Genomic DNA, 22,641 nt, shown 5'->3' on the forward strand with positions numbered 1-22,641 from the left:
TCGATAACAGCTAGTTTTCTTCTGCCGAGGTACGTATGCGGAATGACAGGAACAACAATGAAAGCTAAGCAACAAGGGCTTAGGGCTTAGGCTCAGTTAAGTATCCTAACTTACGGCCTGATCTCATGTTCTAATCGTGTGAGTTTATATGCAGCAGGCCCAAACAGGCTAATCCATGTCCTGTAAGAACAACAAAAAAGACCAAAAAAAAAAAAAGGGAAGCAGAGAACTTATTTTAGGACCGAGTTTGACCTGATCAGACCAAGAGACTCTTGTCGGCAACGAATCGTACCAGAAAATGGTCGGCGGCAGCTTGAATGATTCATACAAGATTTCAAGGTTTGCTCATATAAACAATACCGCCATCGTGAGTATGTAAGCCTTGCCTCAGCGTGTTGTACTTTGGTTCAACCACACGTGGAAGTTGCAGAAATCCAGGAAATGAAATGACCCAAGTTAAAGTATTACTACACTATCTTTTCTATTGCCGGCGACACACCATTATCCCATAAGTTAAAGCACGAATTTCATTGGAAACGTCAAAAGCAAACCATTCAAACATTACGTCAGGACAAGTACACACTTTCTTTTTGCAGGCAAATTGGTCTCTTATTTATACCAGAACTCATATTAAGATATCCTTACCAGAATTGATGTTATAGCCTTTACCTGAGAGCAGAAGTTATAGAACAGTCTGATTTTTTGGATGGAAATAATGGAACCTGGGGGCGACCCGTTTGAGAAGTCCATTATTCAGCCTTCTATGGAGAAATTTGTTGAGGAGACGAAGCAGAATCATGAGAAGGTAATTATTTGTTGGTTTGAAATTGAACAGAATCTTTTGCGCAATCTTTACACCTAGCTGAAATCACTTCGGGTAATGTCTTGCAGGAAGAAATTGTATCATCAACCACATTAGTGGGCAATGGATGCGTGGATATCAGAGGGAAAGTTGCAGATAAGCAAACAACTGGAGGATGGAAGGCAGCTCCATTTATAATAGGTATTGACCAGAAACTAGCCACGAACATCCTGGTACTTCACAATATTATGTGGAAATTTATTTATGAACAGGATGTTGGTCATGGGTGATTGTTTTCATTGGTTGTAGTGAATGAGGTTGCGGAGAGATTAGCATTTTTTGCAATAGCAGTGAACATGGTGGCTTATCTGGTTTTCGAATACCACCAGTCGCTCCCATCTGCTGCCACTCATGTGACCGATTGGATTGGAGCTGCCTATGTTCTAACTCTACTTGGAGCATTTCTCGCTGATACTTATTTGGGTCGATTCTTGACGATTATCATCTTTTCTTGTATATATGCAGTGGTAAGTAGTATTTTTGTATTGACGTATACCATTCTATTTGCACTCCAAATCCCAGTTTATGTACATATATAGATTCCACCTAACCTCAGAAAGAATTGAAAGCAACACAGTGAAAGGTACCTAGATTCTGAAGTCCGAGAAGAAGTTGAATGGATATTGAACCGGATGACGGGTTTCCTTACCTCTGTTTTGTCCTTGGAAACGCTTAGATTATCTGTTGGGCTAGATCACCCAGTCAGAAGTCTTACACATAGGCCTAGATGGGCTAAAGCCCATAGTTGAGAGACCCAAGATAATTGGCCTAAAGCCCAAATTAGCAGCAGTAAGTCCATCATGGATCTGCTCCGTGTTGGACCATATGATCTAAAACCCTGTGTCCTTCTTTTTCTCAGGGTATGGTCTTGTTGACGCTCTCAGCCTCCATAGACAGCCTACGTCCGCCTCCATGCACGGCCAGACCATGCACAAAAGCAGCCGACAACCAATCAGCTTTTCTCTTCGTTGCACTAGCTCTTATAGCCCTTGGAACTGGCGGTATCAAGCCATGCGTTTCGTCCTTTGGAGCAGACCAATTCGACGAAGCTGATGAAAAAGAAGTCCAGAAGAAATATTCGTTCTTCAACTGGTTCTTCTTCGCCATTAACATAGGCGCCCTCTTGGGTATCACACTTTTGGTTTATATACAAGACAAGAAAGGATGGGGCTGGGGTTTTGGAGTTCCCACTGTGGCTATGGTTTGCTCTACTGTCATCCTAGGTGCCGGAATACCTTACTATCGTTACCAAAAGCCCATGGGAAGCCCTTTTACAAGGTTTCTTCAGGTTATCGTGGCTTCTGTGAGGAACCATTTTAAAGGGGTTCGATTAGGACGTGAAGCTGTCCTATATGAGGTCAATACACTAGAGTCTGATATTTTTGGTGCTCGAAAACTTGCTCAAACCAAACAGTACAGGTAATTAATACTCCTTCCGTCTCATATATTAATTTGAGATAACTTAAAATTAATATATATGCAAACAAGACTCTAGAGACCATCCTGATAATCTGTTGTTGAAAATTACTTTAAGATTTTACTTAAATTATTAGTAAATTGGCCTTTGCAGGTTCTTGGACATGGCAGCAGTGGTTACAGATCCTGAGGGTAACATTAAAAATCGCTGGAGACTCTGCACAGTAACTCAAGTAGAAGAATTCAAGTCCTTCGTCAGAATACTCCCTGTATGGGCATCAACAATAGCTCTTTCCATCTCATTTGCCCAACTCTCAACCTTCTTTATCAGCCAAGCCACCATCATGGACCGAAAGCTAGGTCCCAACTTCACGATTCCAGCAGGTTCAGTCCCTGTCTTCAGCGCCATCAACGCGCTCCTACTCGTCCCTATCTACGAGAAATGGATGGTCCCAATCCTACGCAAACGCACCGGTCATCACCGTGGCATTACATCCTTACAACGAATGGGTGTTGGCCTATTTGTATCAATCTTCGCTTTGGCCTCAGCAGCTTTGGTAGAAAAGAAACGCCGTGACCATCCTAAACCATCGTCCATGAGCGTGTTTTGGCTGCTCCCGCAGTTTTTCTTAATAGGCAGTGCGGAGGTCTTCACTTATGTGGGACAACTGGAATTCTTTTACGATGAAGCGACTGATGGGACGAGAAGCATAAGCAGCGCAATGTTTCTCAGTGAGATTGGAATAGGGAGTTGGCTAAGCACTGCATTTGTGAAAATCATTGAGCGTGCAACTGGTGGGGATCAGAAAGGATGGCTGAGAAATGATCTTAACAAAAGCAGGCTGGATTATTTCTACTGGATATTGACTGCAATCAATGCTGTTAATTTCTTGGATTACTTGTGGGTGGCTTGGCGATACAAGGGAAAAAATGGCCTCGAGGGGAGTGCCAGGGTCAAGGCCATGGCCGAGCCCGCTGGTTATGACAAAGGGGAGTTTCAAAGCGTGGTGTTGTGAAATCCAAGCAAGAAAAATCACTTCCATTCATCTATGGTTTTTACTTAATTATACAAAAATTTATGACGTGTGACTAATTTCACTATGCAGATGAACCCCATTAATTTATTTTTCTGACATAATACTATTTCCCTGTAGTGCTAAAGATTTACATTTTTCATAATGAAAAGCTAATAAACAGTTTGAGTCGATGGAAGTTAAAATCTTGGTATGACCATAACCTGTTTTGGGGGGTCAAGACATACTTAATTATACAAGTAAATGATGAAAATACAGAGGAGCAGGCATCTCCCCAATGCAAGCAAACGACTTTTTTTCACTTTATATTCATTAGACTGGCAAGAAAAGGTCAGAACAAATTTGCAATTAGGACAATTCCGTTGAGACAAAAATCTTGTTTGGACGAGAAAGACTGAATACTTAAAAGACACAAAGGTGAGGAAAACATAAAACAGAATGAAAGAAAATGATGCCATATGCCATTCACATCATTAAAGGCTAAAGCAACTGATTAATAAAAGAAAACAATTCGCTTTTGCAAAAGTTTAAGTGTGATAATTGGATATTCTAATGATGCCAATCTTCTTTAATGAAGCATTAATCTTGGGATCCGTTCTTCTAGCATAAATTCTGACGTCAAGCACAGGACTCTAGCAGGTGATGAATGATTGAACCAAGACTCTTCTAGCTAGCTAGGACTGACATTCACGGAGTCAATCTCTTTTAACTTTTAAGGGCTTTTAAAGAAATGGGTAAACACCAAAATAGCAAATTGAGGCGTAAGACTTGCTTGTTTCAAGCTAATTTTGCTTTTTCCTTATGTTTTTTTTCTTTCTTATAAACCTTTTGTTAGTCATATCAATTTCCTCTATCTTCATTAGATGCTAGTATATGTTTGTCACTTCTCTTGCATGCATGTCATTTTCCCCCACTGCCTTCCAAACAAGACATAAAATCTAGCTAGTTACCGTCCAAATGCGGGCTGTGGTCATACCCTGTCGGTGTCTTCCTTAAGCTTCGATAATGTTTTTGCAATCAACTTGTTATGAACTTTCATGATGAGAGATCAAACAAAAAGGGAAGATTGAGAAATCTCATATGTGATTATTTCTTTGCTGCTGATTGGAAAAATTGTTTAATATGAGAGTGGTTATGGCATGTCTCCCTTGCCATCTTTGGTCCAAAACAGAAATAGTATATTGAAATGAGCATTGTTGCAAATGTGGGTCCATTCACACCATACATCATAATGAACTTGAGCATTACCTTCATAAAATTTGCATATATCAAACCATAACATTGACATATAAAAAGCATATGTGATTTCAGGCCCCCCATAGGCCACACAGGGGTGACAGTGATAATCATCATCATGTTCATCATCATTCCCCTTTCAAAAACGCTTCTTTTTAACTCTCTCTGCTACTTAAAGAAAGCCATTGACTAAAAAAAAAGAGGAAAAGAAATTGAAATTAAAATAAAAAAAAAAATCCATGCACACACAAACTTTCTGATATAGGTAGTGCTTCCCATTTGTTTCTCCTTTTCTCTGTTTTTTTCTCCAGCCAGCACTGTGGTTAAAAGTTAGGGGTTTCCTAGTCAAACGTTTTCTGTTGAGGGAGGGAGGAGTGGCTGAGTGAGGGATGTCTTGATATGGCTTGGTGTTCTGTTGTTGCTGTGCTCTGGAGTTGATTGAATGGCTGCCTTTTCTTGAGCTGCAAACTTTCTCTCTTCGCTTTTCCCATAAAGCACTAGGTACAATCCCGCTATGATCAACACTGCCCCAATGATCCTGTTAAACAAAGAAAATAGCGTTAAATTCATGTACAGTGAAAAAAAATTAAGGTGTCAAAACCAAGTTGCCAAGCGTAATGTACGTAAGGCAGATATTTTGATCCTACGGCTAGGGATGTACATATGGAGGGTGGGGGGGCAACTTTATCAGATGATTGATGAGTTTTCAACTAAGGGGTGCAGAGATAATGGTTGAGAAAGAGGGAAGAAAAGGACCCACTTACCCTCCCAAGTAGAACTCTTCCCCTAAAGCAATGGAAGCCATAATGGCGACAACAAGAGTCTGAACAGGTTGATAAACAGCAACGAAGACAGGGCCACCTCTGTCGATGCACCATATCTGTACAGCGAATGCAATCCCTGATGCCACCACACCCTGCATTTTCCACACAAATTTTAGCTTTTGGTCTCATTTCATTTTCACTCGCCCACCACGTACACCACTCGCATATTATTGCATAAACCACTTTATTCCTAATGTACTGCAGCTTAACAACTATGGAAGAAATCTTTTAGAACAAAAGGGTTAACATATTCCCTGAACTTGGACTGAAAATATTGCCTTATCACCAACAATTTAGCACCGGTTCAAACGGTACAAATTTAGGCTTTTGTTTCTGATGTTAGACTTGACGGACATTGGACTTTGCCCCAGGGAGTACATGGGGCTCCCTCCCCTCTGGGTCTTGATAAGGCATATTCATGAAGTAAAGAGACAGCACACTAACTTTCCCAGGACAGTTCAGAAAGATTTATCATAGACCATGAAACATTGCTTTTGACATGGATGCACAGTACGAGAAAAGTTGCAGAAGGATTCACCTTATTGCTTATGGTTGAGCGAACCCCGTTTCACACTATGTGAAAAGAAGAAAAAAAGCAGATGTGTTGCCAAGAATTTCAAGAAAGAATAACTCCCCCATGTGCCAAGATAACTTTTCTCTCTGGTTATCTTGAAGGACTCTACTTTCCAACTATTTTTAGTAAAAAATGGAAAGAAAATTCTTTGAATGGGTTGACTAATGAAAGAACTGATGAGATACTTACCGCGTAGAGAATTGTGAAGAGTTCTCCGCCAGAGTGGAACATCCAAGCTTGAGGGTCTCTCTCAAGAAATGCGGCAATGATCAGGAACTGAATAAGACCAAAGAAACAAGTGTAGGAGGTCACAGAGAGTCTAGCTGGGTACTTCTTCAGAACTGGTGCCTGCAACACCAGCCAACCGGACCAGGACAAGCAATGGCCAATTAGATACACACAACCAAGGGTCCAGTTCTTTCCCTTTGCATCTCCCAATGAAACAAACATCGGTGTGGGTCTATTCAGTGAGGGAGCTGGGCTGTATATGGTTGGACCTTTGTATAGAGTGATCACTGATGCTCCAGCCACACATAACGCTGTTCCTATAACCTTCGATATCCCATCTTTTCGATTTAGCCGCACTTTCTCTATCCTGAAAAACAAGAACATGCAAATGAAAATAATCAGACACGTTTCATGTCATGTCCCCAGTCCCTGTATAAGTTTATACCAAAGGGATTGTGGGCTTACCTTAGTATGGCTGCCATGAGAAAGGTAATGGCTGGGACAGAGTTTTGGATTGCTGATGCAAAGGTTGGTGATGTGTTATCTAAGCCCAGCAAGTAGAAACCTTGATTTGCTGTGATTCTGTCACGTAAAAGAAAATGAAACAGGACCACAGTTAGTTTTGCTTTTGTCCTCACCACATTGTGATGAATTAACTTGTAAATTGTCTCCTAGTTTCTTTCTTTTTTTTTTCTTTATACTTAGAGGTTTAGAGCATGATCATGCGTACCCAACAAGAGCGAGGAGGAAGAACTGAAGAAGAAAATTTAGAGTAATAGCTGGTCTCTCCTTCCTGGAAAAAGAAGAACATATGAAAAACAAGTTAGGGTTTAGTACATCAAGGGTGGAGTAATGAGGTTTATGCTTGTATATAGGAGTGTCAGTAAGAATTTACTTTTCAAGAAAATATGCAAAGGGAAGTAGCAGAAGCAACGCAATGATGTTCCTATAAACTGGGAAAACAAGTTTGCTAATTCCCATGTTAAGGGCAGCTCGGGAGACCACATGGAACCCTGCATAACCAAACTGCAAGGCCAACATGGCCATGTGCAGCTGGAGCCTTTCAGGAATCGAACACCACATCCTACCAGAGGCTGAACCACCAGCATCAGCCATTGAAGCAAACACTTGAGATTAAAACAGAAACTAAAATTAAAAAAAAAAACAAGTGATATTACAAGAGATTAAGGAGAGTTGAGGATGGTGAGCTAGGGAATGAGGTGGTGGTATAAATATAGTTGTAGGTAGGGCGGGAGGAAGGGATTGTAATGTTGAACGTATGGCCCACAAGGGCCCTAAAAAGACGTTATGTCAACTGTTCTTAGCCCCTTCAAATGTTTTTTGTTGTCTCCCACATTCTTCCCTGTTCCACCCTCCTTAGATGACAAGACAACCCCCAATTGCACTACTGCTTACAACAGGAATGGGAAGTGAGAGAAAAATTGAATAGGAAAAGGGCGTGAAGATAAAAGAAAAGAAAACGAGATGATTATTTACTACAGTATTATCTAACAGGTTCTGTTTTGGCACCATGCCATTAATGATGATAATTGAAGGTGATAGAGTGAGCCGCCATTGATAGATAGCGCGCACGAGGGGGGAAAGGTAGCTACCCCATGCGTTCTCATGCCCCATGAAAGCCTTCAACCCCATTATCACCCCCCCCACCTCTGACATTCTACTAAGCTTTGCATCTCTTGTATTTTCCTATCTTCTTCATTATTTTAATACATAGTAGTAAAAGATTTCTACACTTTATGATCACCAGTATATACGATTATATACTCTAGAGGAGAGTTATACCTTTTTTCTTCTTCTTAGTTGTTAGCATTTGAATTGAATAAATTAATTCCTTCTATCACTCCCTACCATTCCAATAAATTAACAAATTCTTGTCGGGGAAGATCCCACCCGATTATCCTTTAGAACAGGCCTGATCATTTGCCAACTAAGCTTGTCAATGGAGAATTAATTGTTGAGCAAATGCTGCAAATAATTAAGATCAATCTATTTGTTTTTTTTCTTATATTTTTCGAACAAAGAAAAGAGAAATCATGTAGCAATCAAAATGATCTAATTTCATTTGAAAATTAAATAATTAAGTAATCGAGCCACACGATATCAGCAGTGGAAGATCATTAGCTTCAAACAAACTAAAGGGTCCACTCTAGCGGTGCTTGCAAAAAGAGAAAGAAATATGGACTACATTTTTTCTTCTTTTTACCTAGAGCAAGGACCATGGTGTATTAAAAGGTAGGAGCCAACAGGAGGAATCCATAGCTTTTCTTTCTTCTTTCTTTTGTTTTTTATTCCCCCTCTCTGTACTAAAAACGAAAAGATGTCTTTAATATTGTACTAGCTTACCTTAATCAAATGAGATAAAGGGTCTTTATCTTTTGTTATTAAAGGTGTTGATCATCCTCTCTAGGAACCTAATGAAGTGTTTCCACTAAAGTTCCCACTCCCAAAGTTTGCTCGATTGTGGGCTGCGTTTCTGATCTCAACTCCCTTGCTTTAAGAGACATGTTGCCCCCCCTCAATTGAGACCATCATCATTCTAAATTTCAAAAAAAGAGGCCTGCCCCTCGAAAGAATATGTTAGCCTTTTTCCATCTTTAAGCCAAACAAAAAAAATGCTTGCATCTGACAGCAAATGCTTTACTAATGAGTGAGTCTAGAGGGGAAGAAGTGAAGGTTGAAAGAAAGAACTGGGTCTGACCACGGCCTGCATGAACCGGTCGGACACCTCCCTGACCAATCCAGTTGTGATCTTAATTGCATTTGGCACAGCTTCATTCTCTTTTTTGGTCGCATAAGTACATAACTGACAGCTAAAATAGATTTCGTTTGCACGGGAGAATCTTCAAAGCCAGACCTCTGGTCGAGGCCTGAGTCGACTCGTTTCACTCATCTCCCACCTCCTTTTGAAAAAAAAAAAAAAAAGCATACTAGTAGTACTAGTTTCTTGATGGCAATTGGCCATGTTTATTATTAGTTTAATTCCCAAAGGAAAGTCCAAAGAAACAAGGGATCTCTTTTCCGCCTACAGAGCAGAAAGATGGATATCCCAATATTCCAAATTAATGGTAGGGCATGGAGGAAATGTATGTAGTGGACTTCTATTCAATCTATGATTCTACCCATAAATAGAAAATAGAATATAAAGTCTACCTATGTATGGGAGGAATTCTTTATCCCTTGAGGTTATTCTAATAAATATACACAAATTAATATATTTGCGATATAGTGACACCAACATTACACGTGCAGAAAAGACCCGTGATGTAAGTATATGTATGTGTACGTGTATATATAAAAAAAATTAATCCAAAGCTAGGCTTAAGCATATTTTTGCAATTCAAATCTAGTTGATGAAATGTTATGCACTAAAAAGTTTGTAAAACTTCATTTAATTGTCAAAAAATTCTTTGCTAATCATGGATCAAAGGCAAAGCATGCAGAACTTGATTAATGCATATAATTATCAATAATAATGTTTGCTAGGCACTTATGGTACAATATTCTGTGAGACTCTTTGAGAAAAGTTCATAGTGATATAACCCTTTTTTTTTTTTTTTGCTTTTTCAGAATTAGTTGAGATTTGCAGGTGACAGAGTTACTAAAACTCCACTAAAAATTCATGATTAGTAACTTGAGAGGTTGGAATAGTCGTGGGGAATCGATAAGTCGAATGTCGTTGAAATCATTCTTCTCACGCCATGTAACATGATGTTGAGCACTTTGCAGACAACGTGAACCTTGTTTGTTTTCCATGGTCATGTCGACTCACCAATCTGCATGGACAGTTCTGCTTTGAATCGCATTGGTTCCTGATGTTAAAAAGTCATATTCAATTCGGTTTCGCTACAGGAATCTAGCTATTGCACTTTGGTTACATTCAAAAGGTTTAAGACCCTTTTTTTTTTCTTTAAGACTGAGCTAGCAGAGTAGCTGAACTGATCCCTTTGGATCTCCTTTTATTGTTAAGTCGCATTCAGCAGTTTATTAAATGAACCTAACTATTTCATTTTGGTTACATTCGCAAAGTCTAAAGTTGAATTTCTAGATTGATTAAGTTGTAACTGAGAGTTTCCTGCTTTAGTTTTGCTGACCTGTTTCTGGGTGAACGTGCAGCAGCAAGTGAACCAGGGCCGCTCATTGACCAGGGAGTGGGTCATTGCTTGAATGCAACATTACATAGGATATCACTCAGCACTCAGCAGACCTATTGATTGAACAAGAACGATGTAGCAAAGAGGAGAAAAAGTAGGAAAACTTATCTCCTGGCAAACAAAGACCATACTCATTGGCCTGGAGCCTTGCATCCTGTCCAGGGTGGACTAGGAAAAGCATAGCTCGAGTTGTGCTGCTTTATGGCCAATTGGTCGGCTACCCTTAGTTCAAATAAATCATGAATCATGACTCAAGAGGCTTGACATGTTTACAAGTTTTGTTGCTTGAGAATATTTACCATTGATTCGAAAACAAACATCCAAGACATAATAAGTCAAGAGGCGTTCAGTAGGTGTATAGCTAGGGATCATCAAAGCTTGGAAGTTTGCATTAAGCCTTACTTCCAAAAGGACCAAAACACTAGCATCTCTTTCTTTCTGATCCTGTTACTTTTGGAGATAGAAAACAACAACAACCCAATGAATCCCAATGATCTCCAGCTTTGATGATGAAATTTGAGATTAGAGATTTTAGAACCAAAACCCCTGGCTCCTACCTTTGGAAAGATCCCCCTAGCTTTACGTGGGTTGGCCTCTTCCTCGGTTTTCACTCTTTAGCAGATAAACCACTAGTGATTTTTCTTTATTGCTTTTTGCTTGGCGCTTTTGGCACATAAAGTGATTCCACCCACCACCACCCACACTGTGGACGAGCTGAGACAGAGATATTTGGTGAAACAATGGCTAAGTTATTCACATGCTTTCGTTAACACAACCCCAACATGATTAGATTGGTTCACGTAATTTTGCAAATTCCGTGTGCTGTAGTCTAATTAATAAAGGGCTTTGAAAGCTTGGATCAAATCCATCACACCATGGATGCAAATTGCTTTCCTGCTTTTTGACTGATAAAAAATAATAAATAAAGGAATCTTTCTTGATGATTACGCATCAAGTCATCAAAATTGACTAACTTGTTAATAGGCAAGGCTTTCCCCCCCTTTTCTGCTTGGCTTTACCATTTGGAAGGTAGTTAAGATTTAGAAATAAATCTTTCAAAAAGGATAAGTTATTATACATTATATATATATATATATATATATATATATATATATATATACTATAACTACTACTTACTTNNNAATATATATATATATATATATATATATATATATATATATATATATATGTCAACATCACTTTCATTACAATAACTAACTTTCAAAACATATACTTAAAATAATAATAAATACAGTAAGAGTTACTCCTAATTGGAGCTTAACATTTATGACCATTAATGATAGGCTTAATTGTCAAGTTATTAATAAGTCTATATATATGGTGTGGTAGGCTAATAATGTTACATATGTGTGCAATAATTTTCCATGATTCATATGAACCAAACATTTGTGATCATTGATGGTGTTTACATTATAAGTACTATGTGATTAATTTGTATATTAATCGATGTGGATTCAACTGTTTGTTTGTCTCAAAGACCGATTCCCTATATTCCTTAGGTGTTACTTAATTTTAATTAAAATTAATTATATATTATATGAAAATATATTCGTATTAGTTGATAAAAAAACAATTTAATTAATTTAACATATAAATCCTTGTAATATATATATATATATATATGTATATGTCAATTCATCTTATCTATTTTCATTCGAGCACATCTAAACAAAAAATAACGAAAGTTTTAATTATCGTAATTATATGAATAATTTCTAAGATCCGTCAAGATCTGTTCGATGGCAAGCAATATCTCTAATTCTGTGCCACATGTTAACAACTTGTCCAAGATTTTCCTGGAAAAATCAATCGGTCCCTCTCAAATGGCCAAAACTGTTCCCATTACTGCAACCATCTTATTAGCGATCACTCTCATCCAACAAGCCCATGTCGTTCCTTGAATGGAACCAAGTTCGGCACGCACCCAGCTCATACCTCCCCTGGTGTATGTATAAGATCTAAGGCTCAGAACTTTTCAAAGCTGTTATGAATGTTTCTCTGAAGAGCCATATCTACAACTCTACTTGTCCCCCTGTTTTAATGCAATAATACAGCCCTTTCATGATTACGAATATGAGAAAGAAAAAGGAAAACTTAACTCGATTGGTAAAGCTGGATCCCGCGGCCAAAGCAACAGACATCAAAAATGCCTGGGCATGTGAATGTTGTTGCTCATTGCTCAGAAAGCACAAGTTTGATGTCTACGATTCAACTAATTATGCATATAGCAACGTGAGGCACACTTTTTATATGGCAAGAGTGAATTTTTGCATGAAAAATTACGGTATTGTTGGAACTCTTACATACGTTTAGGAATATTCAAAATTTTTGAAATAAATTGAAAAATTGTAATTCGTTATTCAATATATATAATGTACAGATTAATAATTTAATCTATATATATATATATGATCATAGTTTCATCGGTCTTACAAACTTAATTTAAACACACAATAGACATTATCTTAATGTTAAGAGTGATTCTACAAACACATACTACAAGCTACAAATCAGTCTCTTGTTTCTTGAAATTGATCCATATCGTAAAATTGTATTGAAGCATTTAAAAGCAGTTGTAGAAGTCTATCCCTTGTGCATAATCCATAAGAGATGAATCACTCAGTAGATGGGCTAGCAAAGTCAAGTATATCGCGTGAAAGTATCTTATGTGCTACGTTATAATGCCCCTAAAGAAGCTGAGATTCATCTGGGTGAACAATTTTCGTTATAAATTCTTAACAAAATTCGTTGACATTCAAAGGAAAAAGCACACAATGGATAGAAGATGAGCCGAAATCCGAAAGCATAAGAAGACAGAAGAAGAAATAGACAATTCGTTATAATTTGTATGTATGGATAGACATGAATCATATATTTATACAAAGGTGATTTTGATCCATGAAGATATGGTGGCGATACCAAGGTGATTTTGATCCAAGAAGATATGGTGGCGATGCCGCAGCTTCCATATTTCTAATCAAACCATCTTTTGACTCTTTGAGCCTTTCTCTCTGTTTCGTTGGTTATGGGGTTCCCACTTTTAGCATCCACGTTCATGGGAGTGACAAAGTCTCCATTACCATTCTCTTTTAGTTGCACTATGGTGAAAGAAAAGGTCCCTGCAATGGGGCACCCCAAACCCCATCAATACCAAATAAAAGTCCAAGTCAAGTTGATCGGTAGCCATGCTCAATCGCTCGCATTTATTGAGAAGATGGTAATGGAATCTTTTCGACAAAAGATGCTATGGGAAATTTTTCCAAGCTGACAAAGAAGATTCCTAGTTGGTCATTTTCAAGATCCCTCATCATCGTTGGGTTCGCGTGGGTCTGACAAGATGTATCAGTGGGCGACACACCGGTGGCCATTCGCTCTCTACAAGGGCTCATTTCCGGGCATAATGTTGCGGGTCAAATTCCCACTCAAATTTTCTTGGCATTTTCGGTGACACGTCTTTAGCATCGATTACGACCTTGAGGCATGATCAGTCTTTTCACAATGAAACCATGCAATCAACGAACAAATACCCGGTTGTTAAGAGCCTTTAAGCTCCCCAGTTTTTGCTTGAAACCCCAAAAATGAAATTAGTTAGGTGCGATTTGAAAGAACTTTAACCAAACATGCATGTTCGTCACCTAGCATACTTTTCTTTCATTTTAATTCTATAGAAGCGATAGGAAACTGCCCATGGGGGAGAAATTCATATGCTTGGCCGTCTGATCAGTACTGAAGTTTCACTTTTCCCAGCTTTCAAACCCCAATTCCCCTTAACGTCATCGCTGTAATATTGCTACTGTAATCTATGTGACCTTAGCATCCATTTGCTTTTGAAGCTCTTGGCCATGGCCTAGGTAGTAACATGGGGCTACATAACATGATCATTCCATCCTCCGCAAGCATATTGGGTGGAGATTGAAATCCGTAATCAGCAATTATAACACGCAACGAATAATAGAACGGTGGAATTGGAACAAGAAAAAAAAAGAAGTCATTAACAATTTGATTGCTTTGAATGCTGTATTGAGCATTAAAGATATGCAAAATGATTGTTTCGAAGAAATGTTGCAATAACATCATGTAGCATAAAATGGTGGCTATCTATCTATTGAATTTGAACTAACAAGGGTTTAATTCTACATTACAAAGTTAATACTTTTAAAGCAAGGGATTCCTTGCTACTAGTTATGTCATGGCCATATCTTGTTAATAAAGTCTTGATTGATCCAACAGAGATGATGCAAGATGCTTAACCTTTCTTGGGTTGCTGCGGTTCTAGGGACTTGGGATTTAACTTTTGCATGCTTTATACAGGCCAACATTCTCAAAAGGTTGGAATATAATGAAGACTTTCGGTTTTGATTCATAATGTTACCAACTGAACCATGGACAGCAATTAATGTGTCAATTATCGCTAATTGAAACCTCTGTTCATTTTTGGGGCAAAAGTTTGACTTCTAACCACAATTGTCTGCTAGCTTATGTTTGACATAAAAGTTGAAGGACCCAGAGACGCCAGAATGAACAATGATGGGAAAAAGTTAATTCACGGTGAAGAGCTGAACAAAAGTTGCAGATCTCCGCCAAAATTTTGGGCAATAATCGGTTTCAGAATGGAACTTCTTTCCTTCTTCCTTTCCTTTTGTTTCCCGGAAAAGACAATTCCTGACAGTGGAGAGAATGCCCACAAGTCGGCCCTGAAGCACCACAATAAAGTACTTAGAACAACTATAGATGGATAACCCATCAGGCTAGGCCATAACCTATCGAGCCCATCGGCAGAAGGCTGCTAGCCATGAGTACTACCACTCTTGTCTTTGGGGAATTTGTTCCAGACTTGAACATGAAAGATTTATCCAAAACAAACTAAATTCTATAGTAAAGAAAGCATTGAGAAACTATTCAATAATTTCCTCCATTTTTCCCCCTCCAAGCAATTAGGATTGCTTTCTAATGCCAGTGCCGTTCCAATCTGTTTGATCTCAACAAAATCTGTCCATTTTGGTGTGAAGCTAATGACATAAAGCACAAACACATCGTGATCAAACTAAAGCAACATTAAGGTATAGGGGAAGTAACATTCCACAATCAATTACCGTATACTCAAAGTGCCTTGCTAAGCCAATATAACATTACAAGAGATCAGCACCTGCACTATATCTATCCATATGCATATCCAGCTATCTCACAGATTTGACGAATTAAACCAGATAGGAGAGAGGAAGGTACAGAGAATCACATGAAACGACAATAACTACTCTTGTAAACTGGTTAAAAGAATGAACAATCTAACCATAGTTGATATGCAAGGAGAATCAAAGTGCAAATACACTTGATATATGAATCACAATAGATATTTTCTTTTTATTGATCAGGCTTTGAGATTATATTTTGATTTAGACATATTTTTCCCCCTAGACCCCTACTCAGATATTATCAAAGATGGTTTAAATTGCACCACGTGGACTTCAAAGGTCCAGGTGCGGCTAAGTTTTCTTTCCCCGAACACAATTACTGTTGTCCCTTGATTCCTTGGTTAAAATCACTGTATCTTTAGCTGATTTTTCTCTCTATCCTCTTCATAAGGGTTCTTTCAGACTTGGCCCCATTAATTTAAGAAAAAAAGAGAGAGAAAAAGAAACAATAAATTACAGCTAGGTATGAGCTATTCAGCTCCTGTGTCCTCAACCGATTTTTTATATTCTGGCTTAAGCTCATAAGTTCCTTGGTTGGTGCCCCTCTTATTGTACACACAAAGCTCATTCAGTATCTCTTTCAGGAATTGCTGCAGGGAAGGTAAACAAAAACAATTTCAAACACATGAATTATCAGCTAACAAAGCACACACATAACTGCATAAGGTAAAAACAAGAATTACAGGATATCAACCATCAAAAAGAGAAGTTTAAGAAAACACATGGGTCATTTCAAATTCTTGCCAAGAACTCCTTTTTCATTTTAAAAGCAAATTGCAATTTTCAAGATACTGGTCAAATTGTATAGTGCAGCAAAAAACACTCAAGTCATTTTTCAAAAAAAAAAAAACACTCAAGTCATGAGTATAAATAATAAGATATATCACTTGGAAAGAGGAAGAAGAAACAGAGCTTGAACACGGAGGTAAACATGCGGAGATGACGATAGGAGGGAAGGTAAGAGGCTTACAGCAGGCTGATCAGTCTCTTGGACAAGTTGCTTTAAAGCCCAATTTGGTTGTCTTTCAAACAGCTTGAACATTATATCCTCCAACTCTCCACGATCCCGTCTGGTTCTCTTCATATCTGTTTGTTTAACTGGCGCTGCTTTCTTCTTATCCTGCTTAGAGAACATTGACAATAAGAAGTGTCAATGTATACTTCCAAACCAATACTAAAGCATTTAAAGAGTAAAAAATTGACAAATATCATTCTTTGGAGACCACGTCTCAAAGTACCTTGGGGTTGGATGAAATTAAGCCAACCATTCCAGGCATTGGCCTCATGTGTACTCCACGATCATTATCAATAACCTTAAAATGGATCAAGGACACATAAATAAGATATTTGGCATCATATAACATTTAAACAAATATACCTTAGCCAAAGCAATGTATACTAACTGACCTACCTGTATTTGTCGATTCTTGATCATGGACTTATTTGTCCTTTCACGACACAGCCTCCCATACTCCTCGAGGTTTTCCTCATGTGGTTTCATGTCAAATTTATGTTCAACCTTTCCTTCCATTGCAACCCTACCTGTAATGAAAAGAACCAAAATAGAGCAGAGGTCACAAACAAAAGCACAGACGCAATTCTCCCAACCGCTCTCCAATGATAGAGAGAGGTTAGACATTAACACAGAAGTTATCACAACCATACATAGACATGGTGCATAAGTTAGAGGAAAATGCACTAGCTACTTCTATGCAACATAGCATGCCAAAGTTAAGGATTATTAATTTTTCCTGATAGATATGTAAAGTAACCTTCTATGCATAGCCCGTGTCTGGTCCCCCACCCTTGCTTGCATCGGTGTTCACTAGCATAATTCGTTTTAGGAGAGAGTTGCTTTCCTAGAATAAACTCCAACTTAAACTCTTCAAAAGTTCCTTGTGATTCACATTCATCATGCTAATTAAAAGAAATATTCCACAAAATACTAAATATCCGTTTTAGGGGTATGTATAAGAATTCCCCTGACAAATTTAGCAATAAAATATTCCCCTTAATAAAGTTGTGGACAAGAAAATTGATTCTTAATGTGCACATTACACAGAAGTTAAACCAACCTTGCTATACTACAGCAAGTGCACCATGTAAAGAACAACACATTAATAAAATCACGAAAGTAAGAGAAATGTCAAACGCAGTTTTCACAGGAAAATCAATTCAATGAGCAATCTCTACTTCAAGTCACTGTACAAAGTCACAACGGAAAGCTAATGTTAGATTAGCAAAATTAAGAAAAAGAACTGCATTAGATACATGCAAACTTGAGAAGCTATAGAAGCAATTAACCATAATCCTTACCTTGACTTGATTCAGAAAAGACACACATAGGAACAAAGTCTTTAAACATATTTAAAGAGTAACTTTTCGGTATATTTCCACTCTCGGATCCAGCCATCTCCATAGTAAACTGATCATCAATCGATAAACTCATAAGAAAGGAGAAAACGACAAAATCATTATAATGTAAACTGATAACAAGCATGTAACCAAATCTCTTCCTTGCTAGCTTATGCAATCAATTATAGAGAAATCTTTTACTACTATAATTTTCCACTTAAAAATGAGTTAAGGGCGAATTCATGATTAATAAGGAAACGGATACATCTACAACTGTAATTATGTGTTCAGGTAGCAAAATTCATAGATCACAATCTGTTATCTTCAAAGTAATTATTCTCTAATCACAACTATCAAGGGTTTTCCTAGTAAAAAGCCTAATTGAAAGCTGATTTAAACACATTAATCCATAAAAATTAAATTAAATTATCCTAAAGAGCAACTACAAAAATAAAAAATAAAAAGCGCCGCTAACAAATTTATAAACAAAGTGGTTAAGAGTACCTGGAGAGAAGAAGGGTCGTCGGGTTTGCGAGGATCGAGGGAGAGGACGACCTTGGCGACAGGCTGAGAATCGGAAGAAGAAGCGGTGTGGCTCTTCCATGACTTGGCCACCACCACCGGGCACTTCATTAACCACACCGATCTATCCGCTTTTCCTGTCTCCAAAAAGCCGCCGTGACTGTGATCTTCATCCATCTTCAAGCTCTGGTTATTCTTAGCCTCTGTAAACTGTAAGTTTCTTGTTCACGTTTATTTGTTGGTAAGGTTCCGCAAAAGCTTATTTTGCTTCAGTTCCTAAGCCTCCTTGCCAAGACGGTGACTTTTTTTTTCTAATGTTTTTTTGACTGTAAATTGCTTAGTTGAGGGATGAATTGGACCCTAACGAACCGGACCGGACGCAACGAACGTCAGGACACCGGCTTTTGGGGGCAAACAGAGGCAAACGTGTCTTGTTCTAAAGCGGTAAAGCTAGTAAAACAAAAGCACATTCGTTCCTCCTTTAACACAAAAAAAAATAAAAAATAAAAGTTTAATGGACTCAGTGTCGGCTGAGGTCAAGGCCTGTTCGGAGCTCTTGGGCTTGAGTTAAGGCCCGTCCTGAGCACATGGGCTTGATTAGTTAGGTTCATTTTGGATCTAGGTTTTGTTATGTCCAATAAACCCATGGTTCAGCATGGCCCAATCCAATGATCTCTTTTGTTGAGTCCAATTTCTAGATCTTCTTGTAAGGTTTTAATCATTTAAAAAAAAATCTTTGAATTATGTAATTAAACATTTATTTTTTAATTATATCTAAATAAATTCTTATCATTTGATTTATACTCATACAAACCTCTATCCGTAACGACAAATTGATAATCGTCAAACTTAATATTAATTAACATTTTTATTCATGTCATATATGACGTGGTCAAAAAATAAGTTTTTTTTAAATATAATAAAAAATAAGAATTTAATTACAAAAATGAATATAGTTCTAAAACATTTTTAGCACTTAAAAAAACCTTGTTGCAATGTAAATGATTGGCTTGGGGACAGAGGTGACATCATGGATGAGCAAAGCTAAAGGGGAACAAAAAAGGGGCTTTCAAACCTTTTTTCCAGTTGTTTTAGTTTGTGGGTCAGGGTGTGTTTACTTTTTGGGTATAGGTTTCGTATCAAAGTAGAAATCTTGGTAATTAAGAATCAAAACATTTTGTAAGGTTGTACATAAATAAGGTGATGGAGAGGATATTTTGTATTGGAGAAAAGGACACTGAATAAGATTGCAGAACAAGACCGTATCCTCGTTAAAAAAAAGTAAAGAATATTTAGAAATTATGGGGAAAAGAAAAAGACAAAATATTTAGATGGTGTCGATACAAATTATTTAGGAATTAGACGAAAGATGTAAATTTTGAATTAGGATTCAAAATGGAGAAAAAAGTTATACGGGCAAGAAAACTGTATCATACAAACGTGGGACATGCTTTTTCATTATTCAATGTTGAATTCCACTAACAATCTTATGTGAAATTTATCATATTATCCAAATATATTAGTGTTTTTCCTACGTATTTTATGGAATGAATCTCGGGTTTGTAAATTGTAAGTATTTCTCTTATGTTTTTTGAATTGAAAGTGCAAGTTAGTGACAAGAGATATTAGAGTTTATACAACTCTCTATTAATGTGGGACTCTTATAAAAGATATTAAAATTGAAATATGTTAAAATTAAAGTGGTTTTTTTTTTTACAAGTGAAAGAGTTTGTATCATATAATTAAAATAGCATAGAATGTGATAGATTTTACTTTAATAATAACAAAGTTTACCTAACTTTTCACTGATGTGAGATTCTTATGAAAAATATTTAAATTAAAATGAATTTTTTTCTTTTAGGAGTAAAATAGTCATTACAACAAAAATAGTACATAATTAAAATAAAATAAAATATTACAAATCTTATATCAATAAAAATAATATAAATTTTGAATTTATAAATATAAATTTTTGTCTACTTAATAGAACATGACTTATAAGTTAGAAAGCTTAGCTCATGACACCATAAAACGTGCGCACTTAGGAAATAATGGGTTAAGAAACAATAATTGCGCAATACGAATAAGTAGTTTTGTTTTAAAAAATGTCAAATGGCACAACCCATTATCCACCAATGAAAAGAGAACACGTGTCGAAAACCCATTATCCTCCCACCAACTCACAATAATATGGGAGCCACTGCTATAATATCCCCCTATGGCCCGTCCTTTAAGCCTCACTTCGCAAAGCTCTGGCCTTTAGCCCTTTCCAAAATGGACCGCCTTTCTCTCTTCCCTGTTCTTCTCCTGTTCCTCCTCTCACCCGTTGTTGCTTCAGCCGTCGTTTCCGACGTCGTCAGCGAAGACGATCCTCTGATCCGTCAAGTCGTGTCCAACGGCGCCGGGGAAGATTCCGATGACCACCTCCTCAACGCCGAGCACCACTTCACGCTGTTCAAATCCAAGTACGGGAAAACCTACGCCACGCAGGAGGAGCACGATTACCGATTGGGAGTCTTCAAGGCTAACCTGCGTCGGGCCAAGCGTCATCAGCTCCTGGACCCAACCGCCGTCCACGGCGTCACAAAGTTCTCCGATTTAACACCGTCGGAGTTCCGCCGTCAGTTCCTTGGCTTGAGACCGCTCAAGCTCCCAGCCGATGCTCAAAAGGCCCCCATCCTTCCAACCAACGGCCTACCTACCGACTTTGACTGGCGCGATCACGGCGCCGTTACAGGCGTTAAAGACCAAGTAATATATAAACTTAAAGTCTTTTGTTATGCGGATAATCCTTTATACTGATTAGTCAAAATTTCTTCCTTTTTGATGATTAGGGCTCGTGTGGATCATGCTGGTCGTTTAGTACAACAGGAGCTCTGGAAGGAGCCCATTATTTGTCGACAGGGGAGCTTGTGAGCTTGAGTGAGCAGCAGCTTGTCGATTGTGATCACGAGGTTCCAATCTTCTTCTTACTTTTAGTTACAGCTTTTGAATATTTATCTTTTCTTTTGTTTTAATTTACCCTTTTTCTTTCCATTAACAAAGAGTGAAAGCTGGCTTAAGTTAATAAGAGAGTGAAACTTGTCTGTCACAGGTGGTCATTAACTCTAAGACAACTCCTTTGTATCATGAAAGATCATTTCTTTACATGGCTTTGGTTGCAATTCTAGTGCTAGAAAATTTGCTTAAAACTCTGGGTGTTGCTTGGTAGCTTTGACTAATGCCTTATGGTGATTTACCTGACAAAAAATCAGCTCAACTGAGATAAGAATGTGTGTAATTTGCAGTGTGATCCACAAGAATATGGTGCGTGTGACTCAGGGTGCAATGGTGGGCTTATGACCACTGCCTTCGAGTACACCCTAAAGGCTGGTGGACTTGAGAGAGAGGATGACTACCCTTACACCGGGAATGACCGTGGAGCCTGCAAATTTGACAAGAGCAAGATTGCCGCCTCGGTCTCTAATTTCAGTGTCATTTCCGTCAATGAGGATCAAATCGCTGCAAATTTGGTGAAGCACGGTCCACTTGCAGGTAAATTTCCATGCTTTTTGCAGTGTTGAGATCACTTTTTGGCCCAGATTAGCAGACGGAATATAAACATGTGTGCTTTGGTTCGTGCAGTGGGTATCAATGCAGTTTTCATGCAGACATATATGAAAGGAGTTTCATGCCCATACATTTGCGGGAGGCATTTGGATCATGGGGTGCTTCTTGTAGGGTATGGTTCTGCAGGTTACGCGCCGATCCGCTTCAAGGAGAAGCCTTACTGGATCATCAAGAATTCCTGGGGAGAAAATTGGGGAGAGGAGGGATATTACAAGATCTGCAGGGGTCGCAATGTTTGTGGAGTGGACTCAATGGTCTCAAGTGTAGCTGCCTTGCAAACAAAGTCACAGTAGATTTTCTTCGTAAATATTAAGTAGATGATAATGCAACTTACATATATTTCCAGATTTATGCCAGTACTTAAGACTTTTGCATTTGCTCTGGCTGGAAACTGAGTACCCGATAGGTGGGGTGTATGCTAGAGATAATTAGTAAATAGTTGTGTGCTAATTAAGACTTCTGGGATGTAACACTTGATGTTTACCTATATATGGAAAGGGTAATGGTCCTAATGGATGATCTCTGGGTCAAGCCAATGGCTGAATACATTCGTTCTTTGGTTTTGATGGTGGTTTTCTTTGACCAGTAAATTAAAA

At 38.1% G+C, this 22,641-nt stretch overlaps 4 protein-coding genes across 5 annotated transcripts; 2 read left to right on the forward strand and 2 right to left on the reverse strand.

The window, feature by feature from the left end:
- On the forward strand, window positions 200-3,387 carry LOC18591470 (protein NRT1/ PTR FAMILY 8.2). Its single transcript, XM_018125763.1, has 5 exons — window positions 200-805; window positions 892-1,003; window positions 1,112-1,329; window positions 1,722-2,281; window positions 2,433-3,387. The coding sequence occupies exons 1-5, from the start codon at window positions 707-709 to the stop codon at window positions 3,292-3,294; spliced, it is 1,851 nt and encodes a 616-aa protein (XP_017981252.1). The 5' UTR covers window positions 200-706; the 3' UTR covers window positions 3,295-3,387.
- On the reverse strand, window positions 4,537-7,380 carry LOC18591471 (protein WALLS ARE THIN 1). The gene is made up of 6 exons (XM_018126280.1): window positions 7,070-7,380; window positions 6,905-6,967; window positions 6,640-6,756; window positions 6,136-6,541; window positions 5,313-5,464; window positions 4,537-5,086 (listed from the first exon to the last, which is right to left on the reverse strand). The coding sequence occupies exons 1-6, from the start codon at window positions 7,288-7,290 to the stop codon at window positions 4,894-4,896; spliced, it is 1,152 nt and encodes a 383-aa protein (XP_017981769.1). The 5' UTR covers window positions 7,291-7,380; the 3' UTR covers window positions 4,537-4,893.
- On the reverse strand, window positions 15,605-18,871 carry LOC18591474 (transcription initiation factor IIF subunit beta). 2 transcript variants are annotated; one of them, XM_007017608.2, is made up of 6 exons: window positions 18,419-18,871; window positions 17,876-17,984; window positions 16,971-17,101; window positions 16,798-16,872; window positions 16,530-16,679; window positions 15,605-16,149 (listed from the first exon to the last, which is right to left on the reverse strand). In XM_007017608.2, exons 1-6 carry the CDS (start codon window positions 18,611-18,613, stop codon window positions 16,030-16,032), a joined length of 780 nt encoding a protein of 259 aa, XP_007017670.2. In that variant the 5' UTR covers window positions 18,614-18,871; the 3' UTR covers window positions 15,605-16,029. The 2 variants fall into 2 exon arrangements, with proteins under 2 accessions (XP_007017670.2, XP_007017671.2); XM_007017609.2 differs by having other exon boundaries at window positions 16,530-16,682.
- LOC18591475 (cysteine proteinase 15A) lies at window positions 20,612-22,591 on the forward strand. The gene is made up of 4 exons (XM_007017610.2): window positions 20,612-21,187; window positions 21,271-21,390; window positions 21,724-21,970; window positions 22,061-22,591. Exons 1-4 carry the CDS (start codon window positions 20,627-20,629, stop codon window positions 22,336-22,338), a joined length of 1,206 nt encoding a protein of 401 aa, XP_007017672.2. The 5' UTR covers window positions 20,612-20,626; the 3' UTR covers window positions 22,339-22,591.

This window comes from Theobroma cacao, chromosome 8 (assembly GCF_000208745.1).
Source record: "Theobroma cacao cultivar B97-61/B2 chromosome 8, Criollo_cocoa_genome_V2, whole genome shotgun sequence".
Classification (NCBI taxonomy): domain Eukaryota; kingdom Viridiplantae; phylum Streptophyta; class Magnoliopsida; order Malvales; family Malvaceae; genus Theobroma; species Theobroma cacao.

Bases quoted from the DNA above. Each gene is read 5' to 3' on its own strand.
- LOC18591470 (XM_018125763.1), top strand. From the start codon at position 707: ATGGAAATAATGGAACCTGGGGGCGACCCGTTTGAGAAGTCCATTATT. The intron at 806-891 runs GTAATTATTTGT...AATGTCTTGCAG, and splicing joins CGAAGCAGAATCATGAGAAG to GAAGAAATTGTATCATCAAC. The intron at 1,330-1,721 runs GTAAGTAGTATT...TCTTTTTCTCAG, and splicing joins TTTCTTGTATATATGCAGTG to GGTATGGTCTTGTTGACGCT.
- LOC18591471 (XM_018126280.1), bottom strand. From the start codon at position 7,290: ATGGCTGATGCTGGTGGTTCAGCCTCTGGTAGGATGTGGTGTTCGATT. The intron at 6,757-6,904 runs GTACGCATGATC...TTTACGTGACAG, and splicing joins TTCCTCCTCGCTCTTGTTGG to AATCACAGCAAATCAAGGTT. The intron at 5,087-5,312 runs GTAAGTGGGTCC...TTTGTTTAACAG, and splicing joins GAAGAGTTCTACTTGGGAGG to GATCATTGGGGCAGTGTTGA.
- LOC18591474 (XM_007017609.2), bottom strand. From the start codon at position 18,613: ATGGATGAAGATCACAGTCACGGCGGCTTTTTGGAGACAGGAAAAGCG. The intron at 17,102-17,875 runs GTAAGGATTATG...TTTTCATTACAG, and splicing joins CTTTTCTGAATCAAGTCAAG to GTAGGGTTGCAATGGAAGGA. The intron at 16,683-16,797 runs GTACTTTGAGAC...ATGTTCTCTAAG, and splicing joins TAATTTCATCCAACCCCAAG to CAGGATAAGAAGAAAGCAGC.
- LOC18591475 (XM_007017610.2), top strand. From the start codon at position 20,627: ATGGGAGCCACTGCTATAATATCCCCCTATGGCCCGTCCTTTAAGCCT. The intron at 21,391-21,723 runs GTTCCAATCTTC...TGTAATTTGCAG, and splicing joins TTGTCGATTGTGATCACGAG to TGTGATCCACAAGAATATGG. The intron at 21,971-22,060 runs GTAAATTTCCAT...TGGTTCGTGCAG, and splicing joins GAAGCACGGTCCACTTGCAG to TGGGTATCAATGCAGTTTTC.